Source organism: Asterias amurensis, chromosome 2 (assembly GCF_032118995.1).
Source record: "Asterias amurensis chromosome 2, ASM3211899v1".
NCBI lineage: Eukaryota > Metazoa > Echinodermata > Asteroidea > Forcipulatida > Asteriidae > Asterias > Asterias amurensis.
Window position 1 is genome coordinate 15923084 of NC_092649.1, and position 17769 is coordinate 15940852.

The 17769-nt window shown below is 35.7% G+C and overlaps 1 protein-coding gene across 3 annotated transcripts in view; it reads right to left on the minus strand.

Annotated features, from left to right (window-relative positions):
* The window catches only part of LOC139954292 (protein O-mannosyl-transferase 1-like), a 95784-nt gene that overhangs the window by 6121 nt on the left and 71894 nt on the right, over positions 1–17769 (minus strand). For all 3 annotated transcript variants that reach the window (XM_071954029.1, XM_071954028.1, XM_071954030.1), the window contains exons 10-13: positions 8140–8295; positions 6540–6722; positions 2196–2326; positions 1256–1352 (exon numbers count right to left, since the gene is read on the minus strand). In XM_071954029.1, coding sequence (XP_071810130.1) covers positions 1256–1352; positions 2196–2326; positions 6540–6722; positions 8140–8295 — 567 coding nt within the window. The remainder of the gene's footprint in view (positions 1–1255; positions 1353–2195; positions 2327–6539; positions 6723–8139; positions 8296–17769) is intronic.

The window sequence follows — 17769 nt, forward strand, 5'->3', positions numbered from 1 at the left end:
CATGGGTATGGGTGTAGAGAGAAGAAAATGGAGTCCATGTAACAAGGAGGAGTAAGGAGCCAGGGGTTGGAGAGAAGGACATGGGTATGGGTGTAGAGAGAAGAAAATGAAGTCCATGTAACAAGGAGGAGTAAGGAGCCAGGGGTTGGCGAGAAGGACATGGGTATGGGTGTAGAGAGAAGAAAGTGAAATCCAAGTAACAAGGAGGAGTAAGGAGCCAGGGGTTGGAGAGAAGGACATGGGTATGGGTGTAGAGAGAAGAAAATGAAGTCCAAGTAACAAGGAGGAGTATAAAGGAGCCAGGGATTGGAGAGAAGGACATGGGTATGGGTGTAGAGAGAAGAAGATGAAGTTCAAGTAACAAGGAGGAGTAAGGAGCCAGGGGTTGGAGAGAAGGACATGGGTATGGGAGTAGAGAGAAGAAAGTGAAATCCAAGTAACAAGGAGGAGTAAGGAGCCAGGGGTTGGAGAGAAGGACATGGGTATGGGTGTAGAGAGAAGAAAATGAAGTCCATGTAACAAGGAGGAGTAAGGAGCCAGGGGTTGGAGAGAAGGACATGGGTATGGGTGTAGAGAGAAGAAAATGAAATCCAAGTAACAAGGAGGAGTAAGGAGCCAGGGATTGGAGAGAAGGACATGGGTATGGGTGTAGATAGAAGAAAATGAAATCCAAATAACAAGGAGGAGTAAGGAGCCAGGGGGATTGGAGAGAAGGACATGGGTATGGGTGTAGAGAGAAGAAAATGAAATCCAAGTAACAAAATAATAAAGCAGCAATTGAACAAAGGCAAAAAATTAAAGGCAACATTAATCATATAGCGGGAAAGAACTTAATATCACAAACAATTCATCTAAAGATGGCAATGATTGGCAAAAGTGAACCAAAAGTCTTCCCATCGCGGAAATACACCAAGACTCAGCTATCTCACAGACTATTAGTGACTGCTGGCCCCCACAAGATGACTGCTCTCGCACTGTGTAGTCAGCAGCCAGCAGGTTTGCACGAGAGCAGTTATCTCTAGAGAGCAGTATGCGATCGTGGAAATACACCGAGACTCAGCTATCTCACAGACCATTAGTGACTGCTGGCCCCCACAAGATGACTGCTCTCGCACTGTGTAGTCAGCAGGTAGCAGGTTCGCACGAGAGCAGTTATCTTGCCACAGCAGTATGCGATCGCTGAAACACACCAAGACTCTGCTATCTCACAGACCATTAGAGACTTGTCCATAAATCTACATTATGAGTGACTTACCACTTTCCAGAGGCTTTGTTCAGGAATTGAGATGTTGTAATTAATGTATCCTGATACTTCCATGAAGTAGGGAGACACTGGGGCAGCCACATCATGACTGCAGGTACAAGAACAATGTCAATATTTAGTACAATGCCATTATTTAGTACAATGTCAATATTTAGTACAATGTCAATATTTAGTACATTGTAAATATTTAGTACATTGTCAATATTTACACCTCTAAAATTTACCCTGAATATTGACACAACAAAACTGTATTGAGATTGATAAATACAGACATTTAAGTAGCAGCTTTTCAAAATCAGGCATGCAACTCTAACTTCCTCAAAAAAAAAGGGGAAAATACAAAATTTCAATGATTTTGTATAGTTTTCTTCAGTTTCTTCAGTTTTGCATGCCTGCAAAATGTCAGTTACTACTAAAATTTTAACATCCTGATTAAAGACACAAATATTGTGCAAATATTTCATAATCTTTGTAATGAGACAGTGGTTATATGTGATGTGATCAAGCAAAATTAGTCATTTTACATGTATCAACCAAGGTCACTTTAAACTTGTTTATACATTTGAAAAGATCAAAGTCTATGCTTTAATACTATTTAAACCCGAGGTAGATACCACCTTAGCTTAAAAGTTGTGGAAGTGGAAACATCAATTGGAAGAAATAAAACTGGGAAAAAAAGGGATTCAAAGTCAAGTTGTTTATTTTATTTCAATGCTAATTCCAACCCTTTTTGGTGTTATTTATCAGGAAAGAAATTGCCAATACAAATAAGATATATTTGGGCATTTAAACTAAAGAAGTACATATTTTTTTTGAAATACCCCTGTTGGCCTGTTTTGGCTTGTTTCTCCATACTGATGTTTCTGACAAACGACTCATTTAACTTGAACGCACCACACATATTTAAAAAAAAATAAAAAACATGACAAACCTGTTAAGCAACCGAGTAGTCCTGCCATGAACAAGCTGAATGATGTCTCCATGTTTGATTTGTTTAGGTGTGTCTGTCACTCCTATGTAAGAGCTCTTTGGATCTTTCACAATCCACCAGTTATTAACGTCCTGCATAAATAATAATAAACAGTTTTTACATCATGACCTTTAAGTACTGAAAGTATTTGGGTCTACAAAGTAATCTACAAGATATGGTTGTCTTAAAGGCACCGGACAGCTTTGTGGTAATTGTCAAAGACCAGTGTTCTCACTTAGCATGCTCGGTGTATCGCAATATATGCATGTGACCCGACAAGATTGGTTCTTTATACAAGTATTTTATTCACAAGCACAAAAGATTTAAAACAAAAAAGGGTTGATGCGTAAGTCTATAAAAGAACAGAAAAGAAAAAGATTATAAGCAAACGTAAGATTATACAATAGAAATGTAGGAAATACAAACATTAAATCAAAATAACCAAAGTAAACCTGAAACATTAAATTCTATGGCAAAGAGCAAATGTCTCAAGCTTAAGAGGATAAACTTTTACAATAGAGAAACACATTTATTATTATACCCTTTAGCCAAAGATAAAATAGTTCCTCAGTCCACCTTATTAAATATTCACGAAAACTCTAGAGTCCAGTAAAGAACACTAAGTTTTAACACTGCTATACACAATAGACACTGCTGTCCAGAAAGACAAATACATACTAATGAGCTAGCAACATGGCTGTAACATAAACAATCTAGATAGTGGTTCTGGATGTAAGCCACCTGTGCATCGATCACATAGCAATTAGCTATACCATGCCCTCACACACACAGCACAGAGTTGTGTGATGTAGCTAAACCTTTGTCAATAAACCAAACACACAGCCATGAACCTTGGAAGTTCCTAAGACATTCCACAGCTGGTGTACTCAATTACTTAATCTCTACATCTCTACAATAAACAAGTAGGAATCTCATGTGGGGTCTATGCAAGAACCTTACACAAGAAACTGTAAATCTCTGAAGTTTCATGGAATAGAAACACAGAAATCTAATGTACAAAAGAAACAATAACTTAATCATGACTGAAAAACCTTAATGGCAAAATGAGCAAAATAAGGAACAATAACAATTATCAAAAGTGACTCAATCAAAGTTATCCTAGCAAGAACTTTGCAATGAACTAGGTAAATCAAATAACAAGAAAACCCAATAATGAAATGAAATCCATACAACTAGTTTAAACTTCTCTGTGACATGAACAATAAAAGTATGGACATGGAAGAGTCTAAAACAACAAATAACTATACACTCCATCTTCAATGAAATGTAAAGTTAATTATAATAAACCAAACTATTTCTCAAGGAAACTTGTAAGAGAACTCTTTTCCTTCCTCCATATAGCAAGGTAAATTAATCCAAGGAAACATTATCCTCAACTGTTTCAAATATAACCAGAGTAAAGACAATCCAAAAAGGACAAGTTTGGGCAAAACACTGGCTTAATTAGTGCTTCCAAACTAAAACAAAAGTAACAACAAATGCAAAGAACTACAATTGTATAGACAAAGGAAACTTAACCAACCCACTTAAAATACAGTGAATCTCCTCAGAAATGGCAATAATTATAAACACAATTATGGATTGTAGTCTAGCAGTGATAAGAAACAAAGAAAGATTTGGTACTTACATAACAAGGATGGGAATAACTCTGAAAACTGGAATAGCTCTGAGACTCTTGGAAAAGGACTTGTTCACACGATGATAACTTGCAATGGAATGACTTAGTTGCACAATAGCTACACTATACCTGGGGTAGAGCTGGGGCTGACCACACTGACCATACCCTGGGAAATAAGACCCTCAGCAGGTGGGCTGCTGCTAAGTCAACCATTAGTTAACTTAAGAGGGGGCAGTCACTTAAAGTGCCTGGTCACATGCATAAAGTAACAAATCTGTGAAAGTATAGACTTAATTGGTCATTGAAGTTGCAAAAGAATAATAAAAATAACACCCTTGTTGCACAAATTTAAGTGCTTTCAGATGCCTTATAAAAGGCTTCAGGCCTGAAGTCTTTTATTATTTTGGTGAGAAACTATTTCTCAAAAACTGTGTTACTTCAGAGGGAGCCATTCTTACAATATTTATACTTTCAACAGCTCTCCATTGCTCATTACCAAGTAAGTTTTTATGCTAACAATTATCTTTAGTAATTACCAATAGTGTCCACTGCCTTTAAGGAAAACTAACATCATGACCTTTGAGTACCGATAGTGACAGGAGTGTACTGTTCGGGCATCTATGGAAAGCTCATGTCACTGCAGGTTTATCCATATATATCATTGTATCCAATGGAATCACTGGATCTAGCGGGAGCGACCTGTCTTTATTCTTGCTGATAAATACAGGGGCCCAGTCTAGGGCATCTATGCCACTGCACATATCCAATGATATCATTGTATCCAATGGAATCACTGGATCTAGCTTCAGGGACCTGTCTTTGTCCTTGCGGATAAAGACAGGGGCCCAGTCTAGGGTGTCTATGTTACTGCACGTATCCAATGATATCATTGTTTCCAATGGAATCACTAGATCTGAGTAGCAGGGACCTACTTTATCCTTGCGGATAAATACAGGGGCACAGTCTAGGGCATCTACGCCACTGCATGTATCCAATGATATCATTGTATCCAATGGAATCACTGGATCTAGCGACAGGGACCTGTCTTTATTCTTGCGGATAAAGACAGGGGCCCAGTCTTAGGTGTCTATGCCACTGCACGTATCCAATGATATCATTGTATCCAATGGAATCACTGGATCTAGCGGCAGCGACCTGTCTTTATTCTTGCAGATAAAGACAGGGGCCAAGTCTAGGGCATCTATGCCACTGCACGTATCCAATGATATCATTGTATCCAATGGAATCACTGGATCTAGCGACAGGGACCTGTCTTTATCCTTGCGGATAAATACAGGGGCACAGTCTAGGGCGTCTATGCCACTGCATGTATCTAATGATATCATTGTATCCAATGGAATCACTGGATCTACCGGCAGCGACCTGTCTTTATTCTTGCTGATAAAGACAGGGGCCCAGTCTAGGGCGTCTATGCCACTGCACGTATCCAATGATATCATTGTATCCAATGGAATCACTGGATCTACCGGCAGCGACCTGTCTTTATTCTTGCTGATAAAGACAGGGGCCCAGTCTAGGGCATCTATGCCACTGCACGTATCCAATGATATCATTGTATCCAATGGAATCACTGGATCTAGCGACAGGGACCTGTCTTTATCCTTGCGGATAAATACAGGGGCACAGTCTAGGGCGTCTATGCCACTGCATGTATCTAATGATATCATTGTATTCAATGGAATCACTGGATCTAGTGGCAGCGACCTGTCTTTATTCTTGCGGATAAAGACAGGGGCCCAGTCTAGGGTGTCTATGTCACTGCACGTATCCAATGATATCATTGTATCCAATGGAATCACTGGATCTAGCGGCAGCGACCTGTCTTTATTCTTGTGGATAAAGACAGGGGCCCAGTCTAGGGTGTCTATGTCACTGCACGTATCCAATGATATCGTTGTATCCAATGGAATCACTGGATCTAGCGGCAGCGACCTGTCTTTATCCTTGCGGATAAAGACAGGGGCCCAGTCTAGGGCGTCTATGCCACTGCATGTATCTAATGATATCATTGTATTCAATGGAATCACTGGATCTAGTGGCAGCGACCTGTCTTTATTCTTGCGGATAAAGACAGGGGCCCAGTCTAGGGTGTCTATGTCACTGCACGTATCCAATGATATCATTGTATCCAATGGAATCACTGGATCTAGCGGCAGCGACCTGTCTTTATTCTTGTGGATAAAGACAGGGGCCCAGTCTAGGGTGTCTATGTCACTGCACGTATCCAATGATATCGTTGTATCCAATGGAATCACTGGATCTAGCGGCAGCGACCTGTCTTTATCCTTGCGGATAAAGACAGGGGCCCAGTCTAGGGCGTCTATGCCACTGCATGTATCTAATGATATCATTGTATCCAATGGAATCACTGGATCTAGCGGCAGCGACCTGTCTTTATCCTTGCGGATAAAGACAGGGGCCCAGTCTTAGGTGTCTATGCCACTGCACGTATCCAATGATATCATTGTATCCAATGGAATCACTGGATCTAGCGGCAGCGACCTGTCTTTATTCTTGCGTATAAAGATAGGGGCCCAGTCTACTGCCCTCCTCACCTTGGAGCACCACTGTTAAGCATTACTCTTCTGTGCTTAGCAAGTTTTGTTTGCTTACAGGATTTTTAAAATTGAAAAAGCTGTACATACCTTGAAGCTGTAGCATGTGACCTGTTGCTGACCTGAGCTCCCTCTACCATCATCGTACTTAAAGGGATAGTTGTGAGGATGTGAATGAAGCCAACACATGTGATTATGGGTATGACGTAGAGTGATCTGAGATCCATACACAATAAATAAGGGTTGCCCCTTCGTAACTAAAGACAAGCCTCCCTGGAACAGAGATAACCATACATTATACACTAAAATAGTAAGCTTAATATCAATAATGAAAACTTATAAAGTGCACAAATCCATAAAAGTGATCATGGCGCTATGTGTACAAACAAAACATACATTATGTACAAAATTAAAACATAAGCCTAAGCTAAGAAGAAATCCAGAACATGTGGTAGAGAAATACAATACAAATGCTAATTCACTAACCATAAAAAGAATAATAATAACAATTATTCATTAACATAGCGCAAATCCCCATATCATTTTGTTCAAATGCGCTGAACTATAAATCATTGATAAAAATACAATACATCATTGATAAAAATACAAGAAACTACCTTATAAAAATAAACCCATCACGCTACTCCACACATTGAATAGATAAAGAAAAAAGCAATAAAATTACTTTAAAAATGAGCAATTAAATTACTAAAATCAAAGAAGATTAAAACAAATATAAACATTATAAAAAGACAACACACATCTTGAAAATAGATGAAAACAACAAACCAAAAAAATAGCTCACAAGGAGCTTGGAACGACCCTCCATATCACATACTAAAATCAGTGAAGAGCAACAACATCAGTAAAATTTGAAAAGATGGGTTGTTAAACAGAGGAGGCTTGGTGTTATCAACACTGTCAGCTCTCCTAATGTTAATTGGAAGGGCATTCCATAGGGTATTGCCAGGCTAGATGTCTTTGACACGAGATGCAAGTTATCAACACTGTTAGCTCTCCTAATGTTAATTAGAAGGGCATTCCAGAGAGTAGCGCCAGGCTAAATGCCTTTGACATGAGATGCCAAAGAAATATCCTGCACATTAAATGGACACAACATGTCAGAAATAAGCACGTAAGAGCAATGACCAAACAGCCCCCACTCTCAAGCATCATAAGAAATCGCAGACTGCAGTGGTTTGGTAACATCCATAGCTAGTAATGGGCAAACAACGGATCACTAAGCAACTCTACAACTGGTCACCAACCTATGGGAAAACTGTAGACGAGGGCGCCCTAAGACAAATAGGAAAAAAATGCTATCCAGAGGGACCTTTCCAGACTGGGCACTGGGTGGTCTGTGGAGGAGGCAGAAGTGGCAGCTCAAGATTGGTCTATTTGGAAGCTTCTCACCAGTCAAGCAGCTGATGCAGAAATGCGTGATGCTAACACTACTGATAATAATAAGAACACTTATAACGCATCAGTATCCACCAAGTATTGATGCTCATGACACGGATCAAAATACAAATATAGTAATATAACAATAATAATATAGCATCAAATCAAAAACAGCATGATGATGGTGAAGTAAGAATAAATTTCCATAAAAAGGAAGAATAATTTCATGAAAAAAAACAAACATCAAGTAGCAAGGTAGTTATTTGAGTGGCGTGTTTATTTGACATACCTCTAGGCTTGCTGAGAATGCACTGGTCATCTGGCTGTCATTTGGGCCGGCCTTACTGAGCACGCTCAGATGAATGTAGAAAAAACTTATGTAGACCATGACGGGAAGAACGATGAGAAGGCAAAATCTGGCCGTTAAATGGTAGACTAGGGCCATCTGAAAATGTGAACAAAAGGTTTGGTCAAGTGCTACTCCACAGTTATTCCTTAGTTAGTTTGAAAGCTTGTTTTTTAAACGATATTTTTAATATTTTTATTTACTGTACTTCTTCGGTAGATAAAAAGTACAATTATGCACATTTTTCAGGTAAAAATAATAGAAGATACAGCAATGAATAATAATACAAAAGAAGGAAAAAGAAACAGCCTAAAATAAACAGAGTTCTGTCTAGAGGCCCTCCTCTCCAGCTGATCCTAAAGAAAACAGCAATATATTTAAATATAAAAATAAATAAATATACAAACACACAAACAGCAATACAAATACAATAACAATAATAATAACAAAGCACCATTCTTGTATAGCCCATATCAGAATCAAAGAGAAGTCTGTACGCACTTTTTAGATGAAAGAAGAGAAGTTTAAGTTTGACGTAGAGACAAGTAAATAAGTACATAAAGAAAAATTTAGCTGATGTGAAAGAAATACTGAAGGCTGTTGCAATATTGATTGTATGTGAGTACATTGTCTCAGACTATAACCACTTGATGAAATCTTGACTATTCCATTTCACAAGATGCTAAATAAAAAGTTTGGGTTTTTGGTCAAAAATCCCCAAAAATATGTGATGCCGACATGTTTAAATTTTTTACATTTGGGCTGAAACAAATACTCGTAATTTCATCAGTGGAGACTGGGTAGACAACTTAAATTTTAAGATTTATTAAGAATTTTGTGAGTTTGGCTTTTTGGTCCGAAATGAAAAAAATCAAACCATGCCGGTATGGTCTATTTTTCAGATTAAGGGTCAAAACATTCTGCTGATTTAATGTTTCAAATGATACAGAATGGACTACTTAAGACATTTTATCATTGGAGACAACCAACCTTTTTTAGATTTATTAAGAATTTTGTGAGCTTGGAATTTGGGTCCAAAATGAAAAAAATCGAACAATGCCGGTATAGTCAAATTTTTAGATTGGGGTCAACAAAATTAGTCCAGCATGGACTACTTTATCAGTGGAGACTGGGTATACAACTTATCAGAGGAGACTGGGTATACAAATAAATTTTAAAGATTTATTGAGATTTATGTGAGTTTGGATTTTTGGTCTGAAATGAAAAAAATAGAACCATGCTGGTGTAGCATGCAAATATGTCCTCTATATATACTATACTAAGGACATTATTGCATATATGCAATGTCTGCCAGTTGGTTTTGCATACATGCAATCGTGTCCGCCCGGACGCTGCTGCATAATGCAATTGTGTCCGCCAGGACACATTTGCATATGCAGTTGAGTCAGCCCATGTGCAAAACTGTCCTTGCAGTAAATTAAATGCTACTGGTCGACGAAACATGTTCGCCACTTTTTTACAAGCTAACTAAGTGCATGTCATGAATGAAATGAGAAACGTTCAGCCGTTAGGTATTTGCTGCAATCATAAAATATGATACAGAACAGACTACTGAAGACATTTAATCAGTGCGGACTGAGTATATAAGTAAAAGTTTGAGAATTATTGAGAATTATGTGACTTTCGGTTTTCAGTCAAAAATCCCCAAAAATATGTTATGTCGGCATGGGTCAAACTTTCGGATTTGAGGTGAAACAATTTTCGATGATTTTATGCTTTCAAATTATACAAAACAGACTACTGAAGACATTTTATCAGCGCGGATTGGGTATATAAGTAAAAGTTTGAGAATTATTGAGAATTTGTGAGTTTTAGTTTTTGATAAAAACCCCCAAAAATCTGTAATGCCTGCATGGGTCCAAATTTTGGATTTGGGGTGAAAATTTTTTCGTTGATTTTATGCTTTCAAATGATACAGAAGATACTACTGAAGACATTTTATCAGTGCGGACTGGGTATATAAATAAAAGTTTGAGAATTATTGAGAATTTTGTGAGATTCGGTTTTCGGTCAAAAATGACAAAAAATCTGTGATGCCGGCATGGGTCAAAATTTTAGATTGGGGGTGAAACAATTTTCAGTGATATTATGACTTCAAATTATACAGAAGATACTACTGAAGACATTTTATCAGTGCGGACTGGGTATATAAGCAAAAGTTTGATATTTTGTGAGTTTGTGTTTTTGGTCAAAAAATCCAAAAGAAAATATGATGCCGGCATGGGTCGATTTCTCAGATTTGGGGTGAACAAAATTTCTGTGATTTTATGCTTTACAATGATACAGAAGATACTACTAAACACACTTTATCAGTGGGGACTGGTTATATAAGCGAAAGTTTGAGATTTTTAAAGAATTTTGTGAGTTTGTGTTTTTGGTCAAAAAAGAAATCTGTGATGCCGGCATGGGTCAATTTTTCAGATTCGGGGTGAACAAAATTTCTGTGATTTTATGCTTTCAAATGATACAGAAGATACTACTAAAGACATTTTATCAGTGCGGACCAGGTATATAAGCCACAGTTTGTGAATTTTAAGAGTTTTAGTTTTTGGTCAAAAATCCAAAAAATATTGTGATGCCGGTATGGGTCGATTTTTCAGATTTGGAGTAAAAATATTTTCTGTGATTTTAGGCTTTCAAATGATACAGCAGATACTACCAAGACATTTTATCAGTGCAGACTTGGTATATAAGCGAAAGTTTGAGATTTATTAAGGATTTTGTGAGTTTGGGTTTTTGGTCAAAAATCCTAAAAAATCTGTGATGCCCGTATCGGTCGATTTTTCAGATATTGAATGAAAATTTTTTCGTTGATTTTATGCTTTCAAATGATACAGAAGATACTACTGAAGTGATTTTATCAGTGCGGACTTTGTATATTAGCGAAAGTTTGAGATTTATTAAGAATTTTGTGAGATTGAGTTTTTGGTCAAAAATCCAAAAAAATCTGTAATGCTGGTATGGGTGGATTTTTCAGATTGAAAAAAAAATTTGTTGATTTTATGCTATCAAATGATACAGAAGATACTACTAAAGACATTTTATCAGTGCGGACTTGGTATATTAGCGAAAGTTTGAGATTTATTAAGAATTTTGTGAGTCGGGGTTTTTGGTCAAAAAAAAATCTGTGATGCCGGCATGGGTCAATTTTTCAGATTTTGGGTGAAATTTTTTTCGTTGATTTTATGCTTTCAAATGATACAGAAGATACTACTGAAGACATGTTATCAGTGCGGACTTGGTATATTAGCGAACGTTTGAGATTTATTAAGAATTTTGTGAATTTGGGTTTTTGGTCAAAAATCCCAAAAAATCTGTGATGCCAGTATGGGTAGATTTTTCAGATTTTGGGTGAAATTTTTTTCGTTGATTTTATGCTTTCAAATGATACAGCAGATACTACCAAAGACATTTTACTAGAGCGGACTTGGTATATTAGCGAAAGTTTGAGATTTATTAAGAGTTTTGTGAGTTTGGGTTTTTGGTCAAAAATCCAAAAAAATCTGTGATGTCGGTATGGGTCGATTTTTCAGATTTTGGGTGGAATTTTTTTTGTTGATTTTATGCTTTCAAATGATACAGAAGATACTACTGAAGACATTTTACTAGTGCGGACTTGGTATATTAGCGAAAGTTTGAGATTTATTAAGAATGGTGTGAGTTTGGGTTTTTGGTCAAAAATCCAAAAAAATCTGTGATGTCGGTATGGGTCGATTTTTCAGATTTTGGGTGGAATTTTTTTTGTTGATTTTATGCTTTCAAATGATACAGAAGATACTACTGAAAACATTTTACTAGTGCGGACTTGGTATATTAGCGAAAGTTTGAGATTTATTAAGAATAGTGTGAGTTTGGGTTTTTGGTCAAAAATCCCCAAAAATCTGTGATGCCGGTATGGGTCAATTTTTCAGATTTTGGGTTAATTTTCTTTTCGTTGATTTTATGGTTTCAAATGATACAGAAGATAGTACTGAAGACATTTTATCAGTGCAGACTTGGTATATTAGCGAAAGTTTGAGATTTATTAAGAATTTTGTGAGTTTGGGCTTTTGGTCAAAAATCCAAAAAAATCTGTGATGCCAGTATGGGTGGATTTTTCAGATTTTGGGTGAAATTTTTTTCATTGAATGTTATGCTTTCAAATGATACAGAAGATACTACTGAAGACATTTTACTAGTGCGGACTTGGTATATTAGCGAAAGTTTGAGATTTATTAAGAATTTTGTGAATTAGGGTTTTTGGTCAAAAATCCAAAAAAATCTGTGATGCCGGTATGGGTCGATTTTTCAGATTGTGGGTGAAAAAAACATTTGTTGGTTTTATGCTTTCAAATGATACAGAAGACACTACTGAATACATTTTATCAGTGCAGACTTGGTATATTAGCGAAAGTTTGAGATTTATTAAGAATTTTGTGAGTTTGGGTTTTTGGTCAAAAATCCCAAAAAATCTGTGATGCCGGTATGGGTCGATTTTTCAGATTTTGGGTGAATTTTTTTTCGTTGATTTTATGCTTTCAAATGATACAAAAGATACTACTGAAGACATTTTATCAGTGCGGACTTGGTATATAAGCGAAAGTTTGAGATTTTTAAAGAATTTTGTGAGTTTGAGTTTTTGGTCAAAAATCCAAATAAATCTGTGATGCCGGTATGGGTCGATTTTTCAGATTTTGGGTGAAATTTTTTTCGTTGATTTTATGCTTTCAAATGATATAAAAGATACTACTGAAGACATTTTACTAGTGCGGACTTGGTATATTAGCGAAAGTTTGAGACTTATTACGAATTTTGTGAGTTTGGGTTTTTGGTCAAAAATCAAAAAAAATCTGTGATGCCGGTATGGGTTGATTTTTTAGATTGTGGGTGAAACTTTTTTCATTGATCTTATGCTTTCAAATGATACAGAAGATACTACTGAAGACATTTTACTAGTGCGGACTTGGTATATTAGCGAAAGTTTGAGATTTATTAAGAATTTTGTGAATTAAGGTTTTTGGTCAAAAATCCAAAAAAATCTGTGATGCCGGTATGGGTCGATTTTTCAGATTCGAGGTGAAAATATTTTCTGTGATTTTATGCTTTCAAATGATACAGAAGATACTACCAAAGACAAATTATCAGTGCGGACTGGGTATATTAGCGAAAGTTTTAGATTTATTAAGAATTTTGTGAGTTTGGGATTTTGGTCAAAAATCCCAAAAAATCTGTGTTGATGGTATGGGTCGATTTTTCAGATTTTTGGTGAAAAAAAATTCGTTGATTTTATGCTTTCAAATGATAAAGAAAATACTACTGAAGACATTTTATCAGTGCGGACTTGGTATAGTAGCGAAAGTTTGAGATTTATTAAAAATGTTGTGAATTTGGGTTTTTGGTCAAAAATCCAAAAAAATCTGTGATGCCGGTATGGGTCGATTTTTCAGATTTTGGGTGAATTTCTTTTCGTTGATTCTATGCTTTCAAATGATACAGAAGATACTACTGAAGACATTTTACTAGTGCGGACTTGGTATATTAGCGAAAATTTGAGATTTATTACGAATTTTGTGAGTTTGGGTTTTTGGTCAAAAATCCAAAAAAATCTGTGATGCCGGTATGGGTCGATTTTTCAGATTGTGGGTGAAAAAAAAATTCGTTGATTTTATGGTTTCAAATGATACAGAAGATAGTACTGAACACATTTTATCAGTGCGGACTTGGTATATTAGCGAAAGTTTGAGAATTATTAAGAATTTTGTGAGTTTGGGTTTTTGGTCAAAAATCCCAAAAAATCTGTGATGCCGGTGTGGGTCGATTTTTCAGATTTTGGGTGAAATTTTTTTCGTTGATTTTATGCTTTCAAATGATACAGAAGATACTACTGAAGACATTTTACTATTGCTGACTTGGTATATTAGCGAAAGTTTGAGATTTATTAAGAGTTTTGTGAATTTGGGTTTTTGGTCAAAAATCCAAAAAAATCTGTGATGCCGGTATGGGTCGATTTTTCAGATTTTGGGTGAAATTTTTTTCGTTGGTTTTATGCTTTCAAATGATACAGCAGATACTACCAAAGACATTTTACTAGAGTGGACTAGGTATATTAGCGAAAGTTTGAGATTTATTAAGAATTTTGTGAGTTTGGGTTTTTGGTCAAAAATAAAAACAAATCTGTGATGCCGGTATGGGTCGATTTTTCAGATTTTGGGTGAATTCTTTTTCGTTGATTTTATGCTTTCAAATGATACAGCAGATACTACCAAAGACACTTACTAGAGTGGACTAGGTATATTAGCGAAAGTTTGAGATTTATTAAGAGTTTTGTGAATTTGGGTTTTTGGTCAAAAATCCCAAAAAATCTGTGATGCCGGTATGGGTCGATTTTTCAGATTTTGGGTGAAATTTTTTTCGTTGATTTTATGCTTTCAAATGATACAGAAGATACTACCAAAGACACTTACTAGAGTGGACTAGGTATATTAGCGAAAGTTTGAGATTTATTAAGAGTTTTGTGAATTAGGGTTTTTGGTCAAAAATCCCCAAAAATCTGTGATGCCAGTATGGGTCGATTTTTCAGATTTTGGGTGAAATTTTTTTCGTTGATTTTATGCTTTCAAATGATACAAAAGATACTACTGAAGACATTTTATCAGTGCAGACTTGGTATATTAGCGAAAGTTTGAGATTTATTAAGAATTTTGTAATTTGGGTTTTTGGTCAAAAATCCCCAAAAATCTGTGATGCCGGTATGGGTCGATTTTTCAGATTTTAAGTGAATTTCTTTTCGTTGATGTTATGCTTTCAAATGATACAGCAGATACTACCAAAGACATTTTACTAGAGCAGACTTGGTATATTAGCGAAAGTTTGAGATTTATTAAGAATTTTGTGAGTTTGGGTTTTTGGTCAAAAATTAAAAAAAATCTGTGATGCCGGTATGGGTCGATTTTTCAGATTTTGGGTGAATTCTTTTTCGTTGATTTTATGCTTTCAAATGATACAGCAGATACTACCAAAGACACTTACTAGAGTGGACTAGGTATATTAGCGAAAGTTTGAGATTTATTAAGAGTTTTGTGAATTTGGGTTTTTGGTCAAAAATCCAAAAAAATCTGTGATGCCGGTATGGGTCGATTTTTCAGATTTTGGGTGAAATTTTTTTCGTTGATTTTATGCTTTCAAATGATACAGAAGATACTACTGAAGACATTTTATCAGTGCAGACTTGGTATATTAGCGAAAGTTTGAGAATTATTAAGAATTTTGTGAGTTTGGGTTTTTGGTCAAAAGTCCCAAAAAATCTGTGATGCCGGTATGGGTCGATTTTTCAGATTTTGGGTGAAATTTTTTTCGTTGATGTTATGCTTTCAAATGATACAGAAGATACTACTGAAGACATTTTATCAGTGCGGACTTGGTATATTAGCGAAAGTTTGAGATTTATTAAGAGTTTTGTGAATTTGGGTTTTTGGTCAAAAATCCAAAAAAATCTGTGATGCCGGTATGGGTCGATTTTTCAGATTTTGGGTGAAATTTTTTTCGTTGATTTTATGCTTTCAAATGATACAGAAGATACTACTGAACACTGTTTACTAGTGCGGACTTGGTATATTAGCGAAAGTTTGAGATTTATTAAGAATTTTGTAATTTGGGTTTTTGGTCAAAAATCCCCAAAAATCTGTGATGCTGGTATGGGTCGATTTTTCAGATTTTAAGTGAAATTCTTTTAGTTAATGTTATGCTTTCAAATGAAACAGCAGATACTACCAAAGACATTTTACTAGAGCAGACTTGGTATATTAGCGAAAGTTTGAGATTTATTTAGAGTTTTGTGAATTTGGGTTTTTGGTCAAAAATAAAAAAAAATCTGTGATGCCGGTATGGGTCGATTTTTCAGATTTTGGGTGAATTCTTTTTCGTTGATTTTATGCTTTCAAATGATACAGCAGATACTACCAAAGACACTTACTAGAGTGGACTAGGTATATTAGCGAAAGTTTGAGATTTATTAAGAGTTTTGTGAATTTGGGTTTTTGGTCAAAAATCCAAAAAAATCTGTGATGCCGGTATGGGTCGATTTTTCAGATTTTGGGTGAAATTTTTTTCGTTGATTTTATGCTTTCAAATGATACAGAAGATACTACTGAAGACATTTTATCAGTGCAGACTTGGTATATTAGCGAAAGTTTGAGATTTATTAAGAATTTTGTAATTTGGGTTTTTGGTCAAAAATCCAAAAAAATCTGTGATGCCGGTATGGGTCGATTTTTCAGATTTTAAGTGAATTTCTTTTCGTTGATGTTATGCTTTCAAATGATACAGCAGATACTACCAAAGACATTTTACTAGAGCGGACTTGGTATATTAGCGAAAGTTTGAGATTTATTAAGAGTTTTGTGAATTTGGGTTTTTGGTCAAAAATCCAAAAAAATCTGTGATGCCGGTATGGGTCGATTTTTCAGATTTTGGGTGAATTTTTTTTTCGTTGATTTTATGCTTTCAAATGATACAGCAGATACTACCAAAGACATTTTACCAGTGCGGACTTGGTATATTAGCGAAAGTTTGAGATTTATTAAGAGTTTTGTGAGGTTGGGTTTTTGGTCAAAAATCCAAAATAATCTGTGATGCCGGTATGGGTCGATTTTTCAGATTTTGGGTGAATTTGTTTTCGTTGATTTTATGCTTTCAAATGATACAAAAGATACTACTGAAGACATTTTATCAGTGGAGACTTGGTATATTAGCGAAAGTTTGAGATTTATTAAGAGTTTTGTGAGTTTGGGTTTTTGGTCAAATATCCAAAAAAAATCTGTGATGCCGGTATGGGTTGGTTTTTCAGATTTTGGGTGAATTTTTTTTTAGTTGATTTTATGCTTTCAAATGATACAGAAGATACTACTGAAGACATTTTATCAGTGCAGACTTGGTATATTAGCGAAAGTTTGAGAATTATTAAGAATTTTGTGAGTTTGGGTTTTTGGTCAAAAATCCCAAAAAATCTGTGATGCCGGTATGGGTCGATTTTTCAAATTTTGGGTGAAATTTTTCGTTAATTTTATGCTTTCAAATGATACAGAAGATACTACTGAAGACATTTTACTATTGCTGACTTGGTATATTAGCGAAAGTTTGAGATTTATTAAGAGTTTTGTGAATTTGGGTTTTTGGTCAAAAATCCCAAAAAAGCTGTGATGCCGGTATGGGTCGATTTTTCAGATTTTGGGTGAAATTTTTTTCGTTGATTTTATGCTTTCAAATGATACAGCAGATACTACCAAAGACATTTTACTAGAGTGGACTAGGTATATTAGCGAAAGTTTGAGATTTATTAAGAATTTTGTGAGTTTGGGTTTTTGGTCAAAAAAAAAAAAAAATCTGTGATGCCGGTATGGGTCGATTTTTCAGATTTTGGGTGAATTCTTTTTCGTTGATTTTATGCTTTCAAATGATACAGCAGATACTACCAAAGACACTTACTAGAGTGGAGTAGGTATATTAGCGAAAGTTTGAGATTTATTAAGAGTTTTGTGAATTTGGGTTTTTGGTCAAAAATCCAAAAAAATCTGT